Source organism: Quercus lobata, chromosome 3 (assembly GCF_001633185.2).
Source record: "Quercus lobata isolate SW786 chromosome 3, ValleyOak3.0 Primary Assembly, whole genome shotgun sequence".
Lineage (NCBI taxonomy): Eukaryota > Viridiplantae > Streptophyta > Magnoliopsida > Fagales > Fagaceae > Quercus > Quercus lobata.
Genome location: NC_044906.1, coordinates 15942896 through 15964937, shown reverse-complemented (window position 1 = coordinate 15964937; position 22042 = coordinate 15942896). Strand labels below are relative to the sequence as shown.

At 33.4% G+C, this 22042-nt stretch overlaps 2 protein-coding genes across 2 annotated transcripts; both read left to right on the top strand.

Annotated features, from left to right (window-relative positions):
• The first annotated feature begins 2665 nt into the window (after positions 1–2665).
• Positions 2666–3052, top strand: LOC115980414 (TPD1 protein homolog 1-like). Its single transcript, XM_031102660.1, has 2 exons — positions 2666–2919; positions 3049–3052. The coding sequence occupies exons 1-2, from the start codon at positions 2666–2668 to the stop codon at positions 3050–3052; spliced, it is 258 nt and encodes an 85-aa protein (XP_030958520.1).
• A 10981-nt stretch (positions 3053–14033) lies between these two features.
• On the top strand, positions 14034–15824 carry LOC115980413. The gene has a single exon (XM_031102659.1). It carries the CDS (start codon positions 14034–14036, stop codon positions 15822–15824), a length of 1791 nt encoding a protein of 596 aa, XP_030958519.1.
• The last annotated feature ends 6218 nt before the right edge of the window (positions 15825–22042 follow it).

Sequence of the window (22042 nt, the reverse complement as noted above, 5' to 3'; positions counted from 1 at the left end):
AGAAAGAACGTCAAAAGACAACAATGATCTATTGAAACATGTGGACCATACCTCAAGAAAGAAAGCAACAGTCCAACGCAAGTGCTGAGTAGCCAAGAAATAAAGCCATACTGCAAAAAATTGCACAATAGAGATAAAACACCTAATAATGCTATTAGAAATAGCTTATAATGGAAAATAATTCACAAAGTTAAACACTTTCATAATTACACATTGCAATAGATAGCTTTTTTAAGTATTAGATTTAGAAGTAATAATTACTTTTATTATGGAGATAAACTATTTGGTACAGGAATTTGCCACTGAACTACCATATTTATAAAGTCACCTTAAATTAGAGATGGAGTAAGTGGTAGTGCCAGCCTTTGTTAAAAGGCTTTTACTCTGTGTAGGAAAGCTGGGTTAAAGAGAAATATTAAGTATGCAAAATGCTTGTAGGCTCATAGCAGCTTCTCTCCTACATATTCCTTAATTTAGATAAGCAACAGCTGATTAAATATAATAGCTAAACTTCAGCACAAAAATAATGACTTGCCTACAAGATTGGTGAGGATACAATTCATTGGGGTCTGGTGGTTCTGGTAAACAAGCCACAGGACCAACTTCTATACAATCAGAATAAGCAAATTTGTATGCCCGCCGCACATACTTGTCCACATCTAAGCCATTTCCTGTATAGATTGATAGGGAAGAAAGTTGTTAAGAAAAAAAATAGCAGTAACTACAAGATTCATTCCTTGAGTAATTCAAAGTACCACAGTGCAATTATACCCCTGTAATCAGGCAAGTGAAGAAACAAGCACCAGGATGAGAAAATTACAAGGCTTACCATTAAATACCATTCTCAAATAAAGAGCATGTCGATTGCCAAGGCAATTGCTGATACACCAAAGAAGAAACCAGAAGGTGAATATCACTCAGATGCACTTGAACTAGCTGTAACATACACAACACAAAGTTCACATGCACAGAGTAGGAGGACAGTCAGAAGAAGTAGAATAGCAACAGCCCCTGTTAAAGCAGAAAGGAGGAAATTAAATGCATGGATAAAGTCCTTTTTATAAGCCTGTGTGTGTGTGCAGACATGTTAAGACATACTACAAATTTTTTTTTTTTTTTTTTTTTTGATAAATAAGACATACTATAAATCTATAACAGAAATTATTCCCCCACCCTCCCCATTCATTCTCTCAATCAGCATTGACAAGACAATTTAACAACTAAATAAGAGATAGAAACAAATCTATGCCAATGAACTCTAGCTCAAATGGCACTTCGTTCCCTAGTAAGACTAAGGGGGAAGGCGAGGTCATGGGTTCAAGACCCACCAAGATCGTAACTTACCTGTTTGATACAAACTACATCACAAATGATGGTTATAACAAGTAACATCACAAACCCATTCTCTATCAAATGCCCAACATTGATCTGAATAGACACGTGATGTTTTGCGGCAATCAGCCTGTTCATGGCCAAAGCTGCATTCACATTGCATTCCACAAATATCAAACTCACCAATACTATTTTAGCAAAAAACACACACGCACACACACATGCACAAGAAAAAACAAAACGTAAAACCAAGTTTCAATTAAACATGAACACAGTATCTCTCAGCAGCTGCAATTATAATAACTTTCCAGGAATTTTTCATAGTTTGATGCCAATCATATCATAAGAAGTCAACCAATGTAATATGAATAAATACAACATAAACCAAAAGAAACAAATCCTTGCAGTTTCCTTGGACACTATATATCTATTGAATGAATCTCAATACAATCCTAACCACCAGAGAGCCCGATTGAACACAAATATAAAACCAAAATCAATCCTAGCTTGGCCAAGCCAATTTTATTAGTTCCTTTCACATCAGCCTGCTAAATTAATTGAATATAGAATTGCTAAAAGATTTATTTATAATAAAAAATTGCAAAAAGACTTAGAATCTTTACTAACCTATATGAAATGATTTAGGCAAAACTAACAGCAATACTCCATATATAGCTGGTTGAAACATTAAAATGTAAAAATATTCAGCTACTAAAGTTTAAAATCAAAAACCAAAGCCTACCTTCACCAAATTGAACCCTAAATCACACACCAAAACCGAACCCTAATTGCCATAGTCAATCAATAAATCAAAGTCTAAGGCACAGAGCAATGCACAATATTCAATCACTACAATTGTGTTATGTATAATCAAGATACGAATTTTTTTTTTTTTTTTTTAAGTACCATCGGAAGATTCTTCGGAGTGGTAACGGAGAGAGTATGCCAGTTCTCGTCGGCGCTGCTGTCCTCGTCGGAATTTTCCTTCCTCCGATCGGAGATTCCTCACATTCCAGTGATTCATCTTCGCACATAGAGAAAATGCGATATACTTCGAGAGCGAGCGCGCGAGAGAGAGCAATCGAAGAAAAAAAAAGGAAAAATAAATGAAATGGAATAAAAAAATAGTGTGCCCGCTATTATACGAATTTTTACACATTATTTTTTACGTTATTAAACAACATTATCAAACAAACCTTAACTTCTTTATAGTTTATACTTTGTTATGTATTATTAAATAGTGTCATTAATTAATATTATAAGCCATGTCCTTTCACTATCCAAAACTTATTACAAAGATCCCTTTTCTTATTTGTTCTTGCTTTACACAGCAATGGTGGAACCAAACCGAATATATGGCGAAAAGTGTACCAAATCGGACAATGCTGAGATAATGAATGTCTGCGCTACTCGTTGCAACATTGCTGCTATTCACTTGAGGTGTGGATGGTTCAGCTCAGCCAAGCTCATAAATCCCATAGTTTTTAGGAGGCTTAGATATGATGATTGCCTTGTCAATGATGGCAAGCCTTTGGGTATTGGTGAATCTCTTTCTTTTGAGTATGCCAATACTTTTTCTTATAGTGGGTAACTTAATCATTTAGCAATTTCAAGCTTTATCACATACCTTAATATGTTTATGAGTTAAAGAACATTGAAAAATTAAAACCACCAGGCATATGCCTTAATCATTTACTAATTTTATCTTTGTTTCAGATGACAAATAGAAATGAAACGTAATTAACAATCAACACTTAACCATAGATTTTGCATTTAGGAGGCTTTCACCAAATGCACCGATAGTGGGTAATCTAATTTTAAGCTCTGACATATACCTTTTTATGTTTATCAGTTCAAGTATTGGTATGTCCCCACCTAGAACTTTGCGAGAATCTTGCGATGCTTTGTGTATCTATTTTTTTTTTTTTTTTTTTAATTTTAATTTTAATTTTTATTACCATTCCCATCTTTAATTAAAAAAGAAAAAAAAAAAAAGTTTACGCGGTTAGATCATGCATGATTGCATCAATATGTTGATCTTCGGTTCCGGTTAGACAGCCATGAGTTGCGGCGTGTTTAAGGGGGTATATGCACCCATGACGCGACGTGTTGCAACTTGCTAGCCAACCATGGTGCACATACGGCATTTGTGAGATGAAAGGTGTTTTTATTTGATCATAGCTCTCAATCTTTACAAGATTTAGAACAATGTATTTGGACAAATAATTGAAAGTGGATATGCACTAAAACTTGCTGCCATATATGGTTTATGATTAATTAGTTTTTGGGTATACGTGCTCAGATGCTTTTTTATTTTTTTGGATAAAGATTTAATTATTTACAATAATTATAATTTGGAGTTATTATATTTTTTGGCAAATGTTTTTTTTTTTTTTTTTGTGTGTTTCTTTTACACAATTTGATACTTATCCAAATTCTAAATTCAGTCTATATTCTAGATAATAGTAATCAAAGAAAAGAATAATCATAAAAAAATAAAGAAATGAAGAAGACCCAATGTCCAAATAATTAAAAGGTTGTTGATTTCTTTATAAAAAAAAAAAAATAGAAAAGAGCAATGTACCTTGACACACCTGTTGAACTGGAACAATTAAAACTACACTTTTGTTTTTGTAAGTAAAGTTTTTCTCTTTTTTGGATTTTGAATTTTGAAAAGATGATGATGATAGTGTAAAGAAAAGGAACATAGAACCGAGAGAAATTGAGAAAGAAATAAATTGAAGAAGTTGAGTAACTAATGTGACAGTTGTCATATTTTGTAGGCAGTGTTTTACATGGGAGTTAGAGATTATTTTTAGCTTGTTATCCTTAAGTTTTATCTCTACTTTTTCGTATATTTTTTTCTTAAAAAAAAAAAAAAAAAGAGTTTTTTTGAGAGGAAATAATAGTAGACTTTATTAATTGAAAATCATGATATACAATGGGGAAGAGAGAGAGGGACATTCTATTAACTAAATAGTGACCCCCCTCATACTCTTTTGCAACACTAGCAAACTAGAGTAGCACGATTACATGGTAAAGAAAAGAAAGAAAAGAAGAAAAAATAAATAAATAAAACAAAAAATCTTCAAAATCCAAACTACTATTAGAAAAGCAAATCTTCACTTCAAACTCTCCAGATGCATAGAAAACTAGAAAAAGAGCCAAACGACACTTTCTTGATTTACAAGGACATCAAAAGGATGAGTTTTTTTTTTAACCTTAGGAGCATCATTATGCCTTGCAACCTCCACCACTCCCATAGTTGATACAACATCTTGCTCTTTCTCCACAGTACAATGTTTCTTTTCTCCCTTTACATCCGTTGCCTCCTTATTTTCGTTTTCTGCTTGCTTCCTTTTTTGCCCAAGTTCCACGTCAACACTAGGAGAATTACTAGGAGTATGAGGTCTTGTGGTAAGCCTCTTCCAACTCATCATTGCTTTTGAGTTTTCAACTGTAGAGTTAAGTCTTGATAAAGGAAAAAAGGGGGGAAAAAGTGAAAACATGGAGTCATACTTAGTTTGAAAATCAACTGGAGTTCAACGTGGGAGTTACATGGCCTATTTTGTAAGCAAGGTTACCTATGGAAGTTAAAAATGTATTTTTACTATGTTATCCTCGAACTTTATCTTTATTTAACTTTATGCTGCATGAGTATTTTGGAACTAAAAAAATGTCTAGTTCAAATAAGGGAAACCCTTAAATAGTAGTATAGATTTATATGGTTGGGAAATTTGCTGCCAAAGTGCCAATAAGTATTGTGAGTGGAAAGTCATGGGCTGTTGCCACTTGCCAGCATTACACAGCTATAATTTGGAGCATCCTCGGTGCCTGGCAGCCAATAAGGTTTGCCATGGTCAAGCAGCCAAGGTTTACTGTGGACATGGCAGCCATAGATGAAATTACAGGGAATAATGAAATATATGTTTATACTTTATAGGCGTTGTTTTCTTAATCAAAAGCATTGGGCAGTGAATTCAAAATTGTTCTAGAGAAAGCAGCATTACAATCAGCAACAAGTTTTTGGACTTGCACCACGTACTATTCATCTCATCAGTGGTTGCCAATGGCATCAAGACCCATGTGTGACTGGGTTAGGGGCTGAAGGTGGGACTGGACCCTTCGCAAGTGGAACATATTCACCATGAACCCTCGGACCAGCAGCACTCATTTCATGGTTTCCGAAGTGAGGAGGAGTGGCATACAGAACTGGCGGACCTCTTGGACCTGGATTCTCTCCTATATTGGTCACATATTGATCATCACCATGAACCATAGGACTAGCACTCATTTCATGGTTTCCGAAGTGAGGAGGAGTAGCATACTTAACTGGCGGACCTCTTGGACCTGGAGTCTCTCCGGTGTTGGGCACATATTGCTCTTTGACCAATGCTTCAAATGTTGAGCTAGATAAGGATTGCTTCTTCTTTCCCTCCAAATCCATGTTTGAATTCAGAGGCCGAGCTTCAGATCTATAAAACAAAAACAGTATTAGTATAAATCTCACACAAAAAATTAAATAGAGAAAGATAGTTTGCTAAAAAAAAAAGACTTTTAGAATTTTAAGGCAACACTATATTTTGATCTGGACTAGTTGGGTCAAGTGGAAAGATTTCATATAAAATTTAGGGCAAATTACAACTAATCCACGAGTGGTTTGGCTGAAATTGAAGTTGCGTACTTGTGGTTTAAAATTTGACACTTTACCCACCTAAAGTTTAACCAAAATTTAAGTTACCAACTTGTGGTTTGAAATCATATGATGCAATTGTTCCGTTGGATTTTTATTTTATTTTATTTAATATTGTACTTTTATGTTTTTTGTGTTTTTGGAGGAGGGAGATATAAAAATGGAGTAAAATTATATATTTAATTGTATTTTTAACATAAATGAGTTACAGAAACCTAACTGAGCTAACCTTAGGAAGGTAAAGTGTCAAATTTCAAATCATAAGTAGACAATTTAAATTTCGGCCAAATCATAGGGGGTAAGTTGTAATTTGCCCTAAAATTTAAAAACCATTTTTTTTTAAGGCAACACTATATTTTGCACAATAAATAAAATAAAGCAATGACAATATATAAACTCATTCTCATGCGCACTAATTAAGAGGACTAAGCCATTTTCTAAAAGTAAATATAAGTACACAACAATTTTTTTAGGAGCAAATCCATGTATATTTCATAATTCGTTTTTTTTTTTTTTTTTTTTTTTTTTTTTTTTAATTTATAGATATAATTCAAAATTTGTTGAATAAATAAAATGTAATCCACAGATGAAAAAAAAAAAAGATTTGTCTCGATTTGCTACTAGCCAGATTGCAAAAACATTATACAATATAAGTTGAATTACTATTTTAATCATCAAATTATTAACTAAAAATCAATTTAGTCCCTTAACTATTAATTATGTGAATTTAACTTTTAAGTCTTTTTCTTTATTAAAGATTTAATTGAACTAATAATTAATATTGATCTAATTTCAAAGCATACACTTTCTATAATAACATTTTAAAATATATTTTATTTATCACATCAATTAATCCCACTAAAATTTAAAAATAAATGAGATCCAATGATAAATTTTTATTTGAATACTTCTTAAATATTATTGAATAGGTCAACTATGATAGATGAAAAAAAAAAGATATAATTATGAACTACTATTCCATCTTACCACAACTTATTGTCACTAATCATATTGTAAAAGATTCTTTTTTAGAGAACGAAAAGCTGATATTTCCCATGTATCACACCCTATACGAAATATATGCAAATCTTTCAAAATTAATTAAGCAAAAAAGAAAAAAACTCTCTAATGAGAGAATTTGAAGAGCAAAAAAACGACATGTATCTCATGTTGGATACATGTTTCTTCCCCTTGTGAAATCAGTTCATTATGAGAGAGAGAGAAGATGCTTATATTGAATTTTTGATATAACTATTGAACAAGAAGAAGAAGTAAAAAAAATAAAAATCAAAGACAAGAAGCTAGCTGATAGTCAGTAACACCATTTGATTTAACTCAAAAAAACAAAAACCCTTTAGAGCAATTAAAAGTTCATTCATCCTGAACTCCAGCTCAAGAATAGAGAGGGAGGTGGAATTAAAATAAATTTTAGATTCATGTCATATTAGAACCAAGAAAGGAAAAAAAGAAAACCAAAGAAATTATTCAGATGAACTTACAAGGTATGACATATCTATAGTGGTTATAATGACACCCAAATTAGAAGACCTTATGATTGCAGAAATATAAGGTGCTTTCAATGGGGGATAACATGTTAAAGCAGTGGCAGAGCCACACTGGGGCCAAAGGCCCCCCCAAATTTTTTTGAAAAAAGTTGAAATATATGAACTCTTATACGAGGTATCCCAATTGTTTTGAAAGAAATTCAAGTAGATCTACAACTATACTGATATGCAACCCACCTTGAGCCCACAGATGAGTCTTTGATTCTTTTCTCAATTTCAGTCCTTCCTCTCTTCTCTTTTTGCATTCAATATTTTCTTAGTTTTTCTCCTTCATCTTTCCTTGTTTGATTTTCCTTCTCTCTCTCTCTCTCTCTCTCTCTCTATGGTAAAACTCTTTTTCTTCTCACTTTAAGTTGTTTAAACTATTGTAGTCCCTTTAAGTTTTTGCTTCAATTTCAAGAAGGATACTGTCCACGTGTATGGTTGAAAACCATACACTTAGCAATGTTGAAAAACGGCTAACTCATTCCCTACTAAAACCACAGTTTTCTCTCTCTGGTAAAACTCTTTTTCTTCTCACTTTAAGTTGTTTAAACTAGTTTTAAAACTATTGTAGTGCCTTTAAGTTTTTGCTTCAATTTCAAGAAGGATACTGTCCACGTGTATGGTTGAAAACCATACACTTAGCAATGTTGAAAAACAGCTAACTCATTCCCTACTAAAACCACAGTTTTCAAGCAATATGATAAAGTGATACACGGTTTTCCAAGCAATTTGATAAGCTCCTCTTTCCAACCCACTTTTCAATTTTCGTCACTTCTCAATTGCTTGGAAGACTTGATTGGTTTATCTGATTATATTTTTTAGCAATTGCCACTGTGTTGAAAATGCAAAATTTTAAATCTACCCCATTTGCAGACTAGCCTAGGCAACATCTATCACATCTGGCTTCAAAAAAATACCAGAACTTGTAGCTGATGTAACTTGTAGTTGCTTATCACTGAAGAGATTTTTTTTTTTTTTTTTTTGGTTTTAGGACTTGGGTGTTTTATGTTTGGTCCGTTGTAGTTGTTATAAAAATAATAAATAAAACAGTTTAGAGTTCTTGTATACAGGTTCATATAAAAATAATAAATAAAACAGAGAATGGTACTGAAGAAACTTACAGTTGAACAGTGAAACCAAAAAGATGAGGGAAAAGTACAACCAAGAGGATGAGGGACAACCATTGAAGACGTGGCTCAGACCTATACATTTTTCTCTGTAATTAAGAAGAACTTGAACATCAATAAGTTTCTTTGTGCCATAAAGATAAAAGAGGAAGACTTGGGAATATTTGAGCTCTCCCAGATAATATCAATGAAAATATTTTGTACTTAATGTTGGGTATAAGTCAAAAAAAAAAAAAAAAAAACTGAAATAATAATAATTGATCCATAAAATTATAGAACAATTCACTGTGCATATATAAGCAAAGACATTTAATGAAATAATGAAAATTCACAAATATTAGAGATGAGTTCACCTCGAAACTTTGCCCCAGAGAAAGAGAGAGAGAGAGAGAGAGAGAGAGAGAGAGAGAGAGAGAGAGAGGTGGAGAGAATGGTGACAAGAGAGGGGAATAAATAGAAGAGTTGTCTTATATTGTATTGTGTATAAGCTACTATACATGATTTATTTAATTTTTTTTATTTGGGATATGTACATAATATTTGTTTGGCAAAACTTATGTCATAGGCAACCATCATCTTGTCTATTTGTGGTATAAAATAAAAGTACACAAAAGCATCTGATAATAGGCTGATATCAATCCAAAGACCCATCTTTTAATTGTTAACTGTGTTGGATCATATTAGTTGAAACTATGATTCTAACTTGTTCAATTAGGTCAAATGCAAAAGGTTTAAAAAAAAAAACATTAATCTATTGATCCAAATCCAGGTATATATCCCAACCAGAGATTTTAAAATCTGAATTTCAAATCCTTCAACATATATATATATATATATATAAAATGAACCCAAGCAAGGAATTTTAAAATCAATTAAATTGAAAATTTAAATCTAAATTCAAATCAAAATCTTGTCATCCATCTTGACGTGCGCACACTCGATGCAAGCTACTGTTTTCACTCTTTATTTTTCCTTTTTTTTTTCAAAGAATAATTCAAGCACCCACCGCCTTTTAATCTCTCTCTCTCTCTCTCTTGTAGTTGCATGATGTGTTAGGAACCTATGAGTAGGTAGAACTCACCCCTGTAAATTGGCTTGCAAAGAGAGGGTACTCAAGAACTTATAAACACATGGTTAAATTTATACTTAATCCATATTAGACACTAGATCTAATTACAAAACCGCAACTCATTTAATCCTATACTCAATGAGTTACGTTCGATTACTCGGAGTAGTGGTTAGCTCTGATACCAAATGTTATGAATCTATAAGTAGAATTTATCCTTAAAAATTGACTTGCAAGAGGAAGGTGTTAAAAAACTTATAAACACATGATTAAACTTATATTTAATCTATGTAAAACACTAGGATTATAACGTGATATTATGTTTTCACACCAGTAACTGACGCTCTCAACTTCATGCAAAGATTGTTCTTGTACATGCACCATCATAGAGGGACTTAGAGACAATACATCTAACAAAGTAGTAGGAGTATTTGTTTTTCCTGTAATTACTCAACCTGATTTTCACACAAACTATCACACATATAATACACTACACGCACTCACAAAAAATAAGAAAGCGACAAATCAGAATTTCAAACTTCTCAAAAAAAAAAGAAATGAAAGATGCTTAAAATAAATAAATAAATAAAAAGCCTTCAAAATGTACCGCTTGACTCTTTTTTTGTTAATTTGGAGATTAAGATTTAAGACAGCCTGAATTTGTGGTACTTTATAATTTATTCCAGTTATTATAGAGAATAAAGCTTTTCTTCTGGCGTAATTAAGGTCCGTTAAAATAGACTCAAAAACTTATGGAAAGCGCTCACAAAACCTGTAAGGCTGTAACCCAATATATTAAAGTGATTTAGGGTAGCGGGATGGATTTTCGATAATTATCAAATTCAAACCAAAAAAAGGAATCAATGTATATACAAATTTGTGAAGACTTCCTCATGTCACTTCCATGAGAGTACTGTGACCCTTTTGCTTTATTTTTACTCTCCCATTTGCTTTTTAAAGGAACAAATCTTTGAGATGGAGCTCATAAATATCAATAAGTTTATAGACTTCGAGTTTTTCATCAGAATTTTTACATCTTACCTTTTCAATGTATTATTATTATTATTACTTTAAAGAGAATTAGAGTGTGAGCTACTTGGTGAAAAAAATCTGTGGCCATGACAGAATTGGATAAATATAGTACGGTAAAGCTAATACGGCTTACTAGTCTTCTTTTGGGTAGTTAATTAAGTTGAGCATAACTCAAATAAGGGTTTTATTAAAGTTTGCACTTAGAGTATACATTAATAAATCATTTTAAAAAATTTTTTATGGAAAAATGAAAAAGTGACTAATCTTTAATTTTTTTTTTTTTTTTCATTTTCTCATAAAAAATTTCCTAACATTGATTATTAATGTAGGAAAATTCTTTGGTAGTCCAAAGTATAGTAAAATGGTGTTTCCTCCTCTTACATTCATGGTGAACCCCACCATTAATTAATGAGTGAACCCTAACATGAATGTGAGAGAAAATAGCATCATTAGAAATTTAGAATGGGCCTTGCTAAGTGTCGTTCGTTACCTTTTGTTTTTCATCTATTATATTTTGGGAAATCTTAGAATATGGTTCTTCATCTTTACTTCTTTTTGAAAATTTGATAAACAGTAACCATTTTCTAACTTATTATTATTTACAATAGGAGGAAAATGTGGGAGTCGAACCCAAATTCTGCCCACGGGAATAACTAGGAGTTAGGTCTTTTAGTGTTGGCTATCCACAACTATATATGTTGTAATTTAAGCTATGTTATGTTTGTTTTAACGAAAATATTATTAAGTAGATATTTTTAAATATTTGGTTGCATTTATGAAAATGTTATAAAAAATATATATATATATTTTTTTCATTTTCTAAACACATATAGTAAAAAAACAATTAGAAGCTTATACCAAAAAAATCATGATTGGTAGTAGTGGCGGCAATGATCGGCGATATTAATGTGGGTGGTGGTTGGATTAATAAGTTTTTAGTGAGACATAAAATGTTATGACCACAAATAAAAGTGCAAAAATTTTTTTTTTTAAAATTACACCAAAGTGTCTCAATATTATGGTTAACCAAAAATTATTTTTAAATTGACCATTAGTTTTAGTCATCCCAAACACCTATAAATATAATAAATATTTTGTGAAAATCCATTCCTGTCAAGACAAACAAAACCTAAGATGTACATTATAAGTACTCTGATGGTTTAAGATGAATAGCAGCACATTAAGGGCTTGTTTGGTTAAAAAAAATGGTCACTCATTACTCATCACTCAATTTTCGTCACTCATCACTTAAAATACCCCAACTCCCTACACCCCACCCGTTTGACACTATCACTCACTTGTCATTACTCAATATTTTTCAACTGTTTGTGGGCCTCATACCTATCACTTGCAAGGTTGTTAAACCCAGACCAGACCGTACGGTCCGACCGTAAAACCCGGGAACCGTTCAGATTCACGGTCCGTTTAAGGTAAGGAACCGTTCCATACGAAAAAAGCATGAACCCGTCTGAACCGCGGTCCGACCGTCCGGTTCTGTGAACTGTGGGCGGTTCAAATGGTTTGAACGGGTGCATTACTTCTGCCTTAAAACGACGTCGTCCCAGCCTTTTTTTTTTTTTTTTTTTTTCCCCTTCCTATACGACGTCGTTCAACCTTTGTTTTTTTTTAACCCTCTCTCCAGAACACTCCGAAACCCTCACTCTCTAAATCACACAAAACCCTCACTTCTCTCATTCACTCTCTCGTCTCTGCCTCTATCCCTCGTCGCCGTCGTTCCACCATAACTGCCTCTATCCCTCGTCGCCGTCGTTCCACCATAAATCACCGCCGTTCCACCCTTGTTCCACCGCCGTTCCACCCTTCTTTTAGCTCAGCCCAGATCGCTGTCATTCCACCCTAAATCTAAAATCCTACCGCCGTTCCACCCTTGTTCCACCGCCGTTTTGGCTCAGCCCAGATCGCCGTCGTTCCACCTTTGTTCGATCTCAAAGTCTCAATCACTCTCTCGCTGTCGCAGTTCAGCCCAGATCGCAGTCAGCCCAGATCGCAGCTCACTCACTCACGCTCATCTCTGCCTCTCTCCCTCGTCGCCGTCGCAGCTCACTCTGTGCCTCGTCGCCGTCGCCGTCGTTTGGTACTTTATTACCCCTAATCTGTTTTTTCTTTGTTAATTTTTGCAAGTTGATTGTTGATGATTTGGGTCAATTGAAAATGTGGATGATTGTGGATGATGATTGTTGATTTTTTTTTTTGCTAAAAGCATTGTTGATTTGGAAGATATGGTTTATTTTGAACAACAAACTTGACCATATCGTGTATGTCTGTATGAATGGACTGAAAGCATCACGATGGAACACAGGTTTTTAACTTATTTGGAAATTTTGTTGTTGTTTTTGTTTCTTGTTATGATGAATGTGGGTATGGATTTGATTGGCTGTTTGTTTTGAATAATAGAATATAAAGTCTTAGTGATGCAACTAAGAATTGGCATGTTATGATTGGTGTTATTGGAATCAGAAATGGCATAGGGACAATATTTTTCACAATGGCTGACATGGCATATTGTGAACCTAGTAGAAGTTATATTGTTCCAATCACAATGGATCATGTTAGGAGTTGTAGTAAAATGTTGCTATAAAGCTATAAATGCTGTGTCCTTAGCATTACTATTTGGCTTGGATTGTGGACTTCTTTGGTTATGAAAAGAAGCACTTTGTGTTCTTGGCATTACTTATGTTTTTTGTTCGGTTTAGCTGATTGAATTCTCCTTTCTATGCTGAATTGTGTATATGGGTATGATTGATTTGAATTGTGGACTGAACTCTCCTTTAGTGGGTTGTCTTTGGTTATTGCATTAGACCTGAATTGCGATATTCTGATGAGTTTTGTGATGAAGTAGTAAGAGTTTGGAATGTGACAGGATTGGAATTTCTGATTGAGTTTAATTCTATCTGGCTGTACTTATATGTGGACTAAGTTAATGGGTTTATATCCCACATTTGGTTGATCGGGGAATTTGAGAGCTAGAGAGAGACTTAAAGTTTGGATTCTCATTTCATTTTATTTTGTGCTTGGTACAACAATTTGGCTTAGTTTATGATTCTCTCTATATTAGCACCTATAGATCAATTTGTGATTCTTTGACTCTATGACTTTGTGTATGTTAGTTTGTTAATTTGACTTTGTGTATGAAGTTGTGATTCTTTGACTTGTATTTCAAAAATTGATGGGTCTATGCGTGTTTGATTGGTTGTTTAGTTTTTTAGATTAAAATGGAAACAGAGACCGGGTCTACTCCATCACATGAAGTTGATTCCAATGTAATGGAGTCTAGCTCTAGAGTAAGGGAAAAGGTTGATCCGGCTTGGGAACATTTTAGCCTTGGGGCGGATGAGAAGGGACGAAATACTTTCACATGTATGTATTGTAGGCAAACATATAAAGGTGGGGGTATTAATAGGATGAAAAAACACCTTGCGGGGATAAAAGGTGATATTGGATCATGTAAAAAGGTTTCTCATGATGTGAGATACCAAATGTTGGAATATGTGAAGGAGTTTGAGTTGAAGAAAAAAGCTGAAAAACAACGTCAAGCAGAAATGTTTAGTGTGCCTTCCACAAATAGCGATATACAAGAAGATGAAGATGTTCAAGAGGTGTATAGTAGTGGGTTGCCTAAAAAACTTGTTCTAGGTAAAAGAAAGGGTACAAATCCGGTGGATAATTATTTTGCTCCAAGAACTACTCCAGGAGCTCAACCTGGTCTTAAAAGTGTGTTCCAAAGTAAAGAAAGGGTGAGGCAAGCTGATATGGCTATTGCAAGGTTCCTGTATGACAATTGCATACCTTTTAATGTAGTCAATTCAGTGTACTACCAAAAGATGATTGATGCTGTAGCTGCTGCTGGTCCTGGCTACAAAGCTTCATCTTATCATGCTGTACGGGTCCCTTTGTTGAGGGATCAAAAGAAAGAGGTGCAGTTGTTGGTTGAGTCACAACGTAGGCATTGGGCAGAAGTTGGATGTACACTTATGGCTGATGGTTGGACAGATACTAGACATAGGTCATTGATTAATTTCCTTGTCTATTGTCCTAGGGGAATGGTATTTGTAAAATCAGTTGATGCCTCAGATATTGTGAAGAGTACTAGAAACTTATATAAATTGTTTGATGAAGTAGTTACATGGGTTGGTCCAAAAAACATAGTTCACATGGTTACCGACAATGCTTCCAATTATGTATCTGCTGGTAAATTGTTGTGTGAAAAGTATAAGACCATTAGTTGGTCTCCTTGCGCAGCACATTGCCTGAATCTTGTGTTGCAGGATATGGGAGACATGCCTCATGTGGAGAGACTTAAAAAACGTGCATCCAAAGTTACAGTTTTTATTTATAATCATGTAGCTTTGATTGCTTGGTTGAGGAAGAGACCTGGTTGGACAGATATTGTACGTGTAGGAGCAACAAGATTTGCTACTACTTTTCTTTCATTTGGAAGTCTTCATGTGCATAAGCATGATTTGCAAGCCTTAGTGACTAGCAAGTTTTTTGTGGACAATAGATTGGCAAGAGAGTCAAAGGCAAAAGAAGTAGTTTCTATCATTTTAGATAATTCTTTTTGGGATGATATTAATGTTCTTGTCAAGATTTCATCGCCGCTCATTCGTTTGTTACGGATTGTTGATTCTGATCAAAGGTCTGCAATAGGATATGTGTATGAGGGCATGCATAGAGCACGGTTGGGAATCAAGAAGATCTTCCGAATGAAGAAGCACTTGTACAAGCCATACACTTCAATTATAAAAAATCGTTGGGACAAACATTTGCGTAAAGATCTTCATGCTACTGCATATTGGTTAAATCCCACTTTTCAATATGATGAGGAGAATTTTTGCCGGAAACCAGCAGTACATATGGTTGTTTTGGACTATATTGGGACAAAATATGATGGTGACAAAAAGAAGGTAATTAAGGAAACCCAATATTTTCGAGACCGTATTGGGAGCTTTGATAGAGAGCTTGCATTGTCAACAAGCACAACCACTCATCCAGGTGAGAAGTAATTAGTTTACTTTAATACCATATGTTTATTAAAGGATATAGTGTGCATTCAAGTAATGTAGTTGGGAATCTAATTACTTTAATACTATATGTTGAGAATCTAGTCTTGGACTATATGTTTATGTTAATTAATATTAGATTATGTTGTGTTATGAAAATTAGATGAATGGTGGAAGTTGTGGGGTGCTGATGCTCCAAACTTGCAAAAATTGGCAATTAGAATCCTTAGCCAAACTTCCGCTTCTTCTGGATGTGAGCGTTGTTGGAGTTTATTTGACCAAATACACTCTAAGAGGAGAAATAGATTGGAGCATCAAAGGCTCAATGATCGTGTGTTTGTTCATCATAACTTGCGATTGAAACATAGGTAACTAAATGCTATATCTTGTCATTATATTAATTTTTAAAAAGTCATTTATATAATGTAATTGTTAGTTACTAATTATGTTCAAATTCCAATAATGAGCATGACATTTTATGATGCAGGCTTTACAACAAAAAGTTTAATTTTGACCCCATTGATTATGCAAGTATCGACAAAACCGATTTTTGGGTATTTGTGGAAGAGGAGGACCCATATCTTAATTATGAAGAGTTGGAGAATGCAATTTATGAAGAGGGTGCATATCCAGCAAGTGCAGGGCCTTCTTCTAATATTGAAGGTTAGTTTATATGTAAAAAAATATAATAACCTATATTGATTTTTCTTTTATTTTTTTAAGCTTGTGTAAACATTATTATGATTTTTCTTTTTATTTTGTTCAACCTTGTGTATAGAATCTGTAGATGATAGCAGTGAGGTTGAAGGAATTGATTTGGGAACATTTGGACAACCTGTTGGCCCTCCTCCTGGATTTCCAGGGAATGATGATGAGCATGATGATTTGGACATTGATGATTTATAATTTATGATAATTATGTTTGAACTTTGAAGTTATATTTTGTATTTTAGAGATAATTTCTATGTCTTTTTGTAAGAAGGTTGGAAAACATTTCTATGTATTCTGTTTGTGTACTGTAACATTTTAGAGATAATTTCTATGTATTTTATATTTTGTATTATGTTTGTGTACTATAACTTGGAAAACATTATTATGAGAAACAAGGTTGTACACAATGTGTGGTTGTATTATGAGAATTTTTCTTGGTTGATTTCCTATGGTGTTTGGCTAAGAATTTCATGTCCTGTGTTATGTTTGCAATGAGGTTTTAATTGAATTTTTCTAGGTTCATTTTGGGTGATTGGTTGTGAAAATTTTGGGTTCATAGGGGTTGTTTTTGGTGATATATTCAGTGGGTTTTGCTGGGATTTTGGTTGTGAATTTTTCTGGGTTCAAGGGGGCTGTTTTGGGTGATTGGTTGTGAAAATTCTGGGTTCATGGGGGCTATTTTGGGTGATATATTCAGTGGGTTTTGTTGGGATTTTGGTTGTGAATTTTTCTGGGTTCAAGGGGGCTATTTTGGGTGATATATTCAGTGGGTTTTGTTGGGATTTTGGTTGTGAATTTTTCTGGGTTCAAGGGGGCTGTTTTGGGTGATTGGTTGTGAAAATTCTGGGTTCATGGGGGCTGTTTTGGGTGATATATTTAGTGGGTTTTGCTGGGATTTTGGTTGTGAATTTTTCTGGGTTCAAGGGGGTTGTTTTGGGTGATTGGTTGTGAAAATTCTGGGTTCATGGGGGCTGTTTTGGGTGATTGGTTGTAAAAATTTACCTAACTTGAATGGCCAAGTTTTTTTGGGAAGAAAATTCTTCTATTGTTGAAGTTATAGAGGAAGTAACAATAGCTGTGGGGGCTGCTCAGGTAAACTCAGATTCAAGTGCACTACAATTGGTCGTCTGCCCTGCTCCCATCGATGCACAACCAAGGATTCCTTCTCTTCACTGGTTTTTACATTCAGTAGTGTTCAACGTTGCTTTCTTGGCTTGTTTGATTCTCCTACTGGACAAGAAAGTTTTCAATAATATTGCACCTGCATTCATGGCCTACAAGAAGAAATGGGCTTTCTTTCACTTTGGCTTCATCATTACAGGAAGTGCAATATGCTATTAGTTGTATGCAATCTTGATATCAGTGCTAAACAAAGCAACGGGGCTGTGGGTTGGTTTCTTGGTTGTTAAAATTGCAGGGCATACAACTGAAATATAGGGGAATGTGAACAACATTTTCATTTTCTAAATGAATTAGACTATTCTAGTTAATTTTTTATTTATTTATTAATTTAATTTTTTTATATATATTTAAAATAATTATTAAATTAATTATGACGTCATCACGGTTCGACCTCAGTTCGACCTCAAAACCCTTGAACCTCTCCCTTTTACGGTTCAATGAACGGTCCGGGTCTGAAAACCTTGATCACTTGGTGCAGCTTTTACTTTTTTTTTTTTTTTTTCCCTTCAACCCCCAAAACCAAACTCACCAAACCCAGTGAAAAAAAAAAAAAATCACCGAACCTAGTGAGAAAAAAAACTGAACCCAATGAGAAAAAAAAAAAAAAAAAAAAAGGAGTCAAAAGTTGCGGCTGACTTGACTAGTTTTCATAACTCATTACTCAAAAATTAGAAAATTGAGTGATGGAAATAATGATCCAAAACTCATCCAAACAAATGCTCATCCGTGGGACCCACATGATTTGGATGATGGAAATAGAAAATTGAGTGATTTCACTCAAAACTCATCCCATCCAAACAAGCTCTAAATTGTTTATTTTGACACAGTTTTAGATGGTAGGATGGGCATTGAAATTTCACATTGAATTATGGTGTTTATTGTAAAATTTTGAAAATCACACCCAAACATTCCTATAGTACTATAGAATTGATGATTGCATTAACCCAAAATATACATATACATATACATATATATATATATATATATATTTCAAAGTTTGAACAACTATGCATATTGGAGGCAAATTAGTGCGCACTAATTTGCCTCCAATATGCATTGTTGTTCAAACATGGAGGCATGCCTACATGTTTCTTAGCATTTTCAAATTTTCAATATTTTGGAGGCAAATTAGTGCGCACTAATTTGCCTCCAATATGCATAGTTGTTCAAACATGTAGGCATGTTTGAAAATCACACCAAACATTCCTAAAGTCATATAGCTACGGTTTGATTTTAACTTCAATATTTTTAACAAAAAACGGAAAAGGAAAAAAAGAAGAAAAAGGCCGTTCTTGCTCAACCACGCACTTCCAAGAAAACAAAAAAGCTAAAAATCACCATAACAAATGGCTTTGTGCTTTGCTATCAAATTAGTATTAATTAAAATTCCAAACACTAGTTCATTTTGTCAAACTTAACTTAGCCTGCATCATTTTTATGCATCAGTGATTGAAATAACGTATGTTTTGGTCCCATATGTTCTCCAAATATAACAACGGGTTAACTTTAACTTCAATGTTTTTAACAAAGGGTTAGAAAGCTAGCAAAATAGAAATAGAAGAAGTTGAAAAAAAAAGAAAAGAAAAGGGCACATTAATAGAGTACCTAGCTAGATTATAGGCAACCTTATTACTTTCCCTCTTGGTGTGAGAATAAAGCTGTCACGACCCAAATCCATGGAATATGAATTTAGATTAGTGGTGTGCAAAAAACTGAGGAACTGAAAAAACCGCTTCAAACCGATCGAATGATGCAAAAATTTCGGTTCGGTTCAGTTTCGATTTTTATATAATAAAATTGAAATTTTCCATTCGGTTTTCAATGGCAAATTTTAATGCACTATACCAACCAAACTAAACTGATATACATATATATGTATGTATATTTATATTTATATATTTATGTAATACTAAGTCACGTTGGAGTTTGTAGCTTAGTGGTATGATGTGGCTTTAATGACTAAGTGTTCTCTTGTTCGAGCCTTCGCCTAAACGTTTTTGAGTTTTTTTAATTTTTTAAAACCATTAAAAGCTAAAACCCTAGCATCTTATATTTATAAGTTCTGACCTTCCTACCCTTTTCTTTCCAGCCGCCCCTCCACCATTTTTTTTCTCTCTCACCATTTTTTCTCATTTTAAACATTGTTATTTAAAACCCATGTTTTTTCCAGCCATCAACCTTGCCTCCGACTGCTCCCCCACCGATCGCCCCAACCCCCTCCAATGCGCGGACCGGTACTCCCTCTCACAAATGGCAACACACTTCACTCTCCAGTCCCTCTCTCTCACGGTCTCTGCCTCTGCCGCTGCCTCCCTACGCCGACCTCCCCACAGTCCCTCTTGTTTGGATGGTTAGAAAATTTATCCAAAAAAACACATATAGACTATCATGCTACTTCAGTGCTTCTTCTCCATTCTTTTTTTTTTTCTTTTTTTTTTTTTTTTTTTTTTTTTGTCTCTGATCTGTTTGGTTCTAAGAAATTGGAAGCAACTGAAAATCGACCGAACTGAACCGATTGAAATCTAGTCAGTTTGGTGTAGGTGCCAAATTTGGTAAAACCGAAATTTCGGTTCGGTGGAAAAATCGCACTTCAAACCGACCGAACCAAACCGATTACACCCCTAATTTAGATGCATGACTAACTTGCTAATCTTACATACTCAATAAACATAATTTATTTCCAAAATTTAGTAAACTCCAAATAAACAATGCTCTTAATAAATCTCTTACAATACTAAAATTCATAATTTAGAAATAATCTCCAAATACTGAAAAATCTTAAGTGAAATAAAAATAACTAAAAATCCTCAAAAGCTTCAACATTATTGATGTCGCTTAAAAACTTCCATGCTCTACCTTGCACCTTATGAAGAGCTCCAAATTTTCTATTTCGCAATTAAACTTTAATATGAAAATTGTAATTGATGGATTGAGCCATACATCTAATAAGCAATTATACACAATATACAACAAAATATAGTCAAGCAGAACACGAGTATTTTGATTTTTCACAAACCCATTCCATGATTTCAAATATAATTATTCCAAAACATATAATGAACCACTTAATACATATGTAATCAAATCTTAAAATCATTCAAAAACACATACAAATAATTGATCAGAGCACAATGTCACATATACACATATCACATATTCTTACATACAATCCTATGAGCGAATACTAACATCTAATCCTTGCTAATGAGGGATCAACACTTATTCTTACATACAACCCTATGAGCAGGTTTACACATATATCTAATCAATTCTAAAAAAAAAAAAAAAAAAACACTTATTTTGAGTCACGTATCACAAAATTAAAGTTTATACAAAATAGAATAATTTTCTTAATATTAACAATTATTCCAAATATAGAGGCATATCGAATATCACAATGTCGAATTGAAACATAAATCAAAGGATTCTTGACTCTCTTACAGAATGAGTAAGAACTAAGCAGTTTATACAAGTATTTTACAATTCTTGAGTAGATCTGAAAATTCAATTTGTTAAAAGAAACGTTTTAAATACCATTTGGAAAATAGGAATATGACTTTGAAATCACTTGGTTTTAAACAAATTTAAAGAACAAGAACCTTTTTAGAAAACTTATATTGAAACTCAATTCTTTTCGGAAAATAGTTTAGTTTAGAAATAATCTTTGAAATGAGATTCGGACATTCAAAACGTTATTTAAAATTCAAAATTTCTCTTTAAAACATTATTTAAATTTCGAAATTTCTCTTTCAATGATGTAAAAATGCTTTCGATAAACTTTAGAAAACGTAAGCTTAAAAACATAACTTTTGAAAGCCCAGCTGAAACACCCTCCAACTAGTCTCAAAACACTCTTAAATAGAACCTATAATCAACCAAGGAAATTACTTAATATCCTCTACAAAATATAAAGCTTATTGACTATACAAATTGTTTCAAAAGACTTGTACTTTGATGAACCAATTAATAACATTGATGCAAGAAATCTCTACCCAAAAATGTTTCCTTGAATTTATCAAACCTGAGAGGCAGTAACCAATATTTTGTAAATTTAAGATTTGATATAAGTCCCAACGAAAAGTAAACCCTTATACATGATTTAAGCTTTATAATCTTGACTTTTGTTCTAGAATACAAGCTGTAAGCACCCTAGGATTTAATATATATATATATATATATATATATATATCAAGATGTTTTTACTTCCAGAGTAATGCTTCGGAAAGATTGTCATAAGAAATCTGTTTCTGCTGATAAGCTTTATGAATGGAATATTGATGGTTTGTCTGAACAAGAAATCATCAATAAAATGAGTCACATGTCTATGG

Excerpts from the sequence above, each read along its gene's own strand:
- LOC115980413 (XM_031102659.1), top strand. The coding sequence starts at position 14,034 with ATGGAAACAGAGACCGGGTCTACTCCATCACATGAAGTTGATTCCAAT.
- LOC115980414 (XM_031102660.1), top strand. The coding sequence starts at position 2,666 with ATGGTGGAACCAAACCGAATATATGGCGAAAAGTGTACCAAATCGGAC.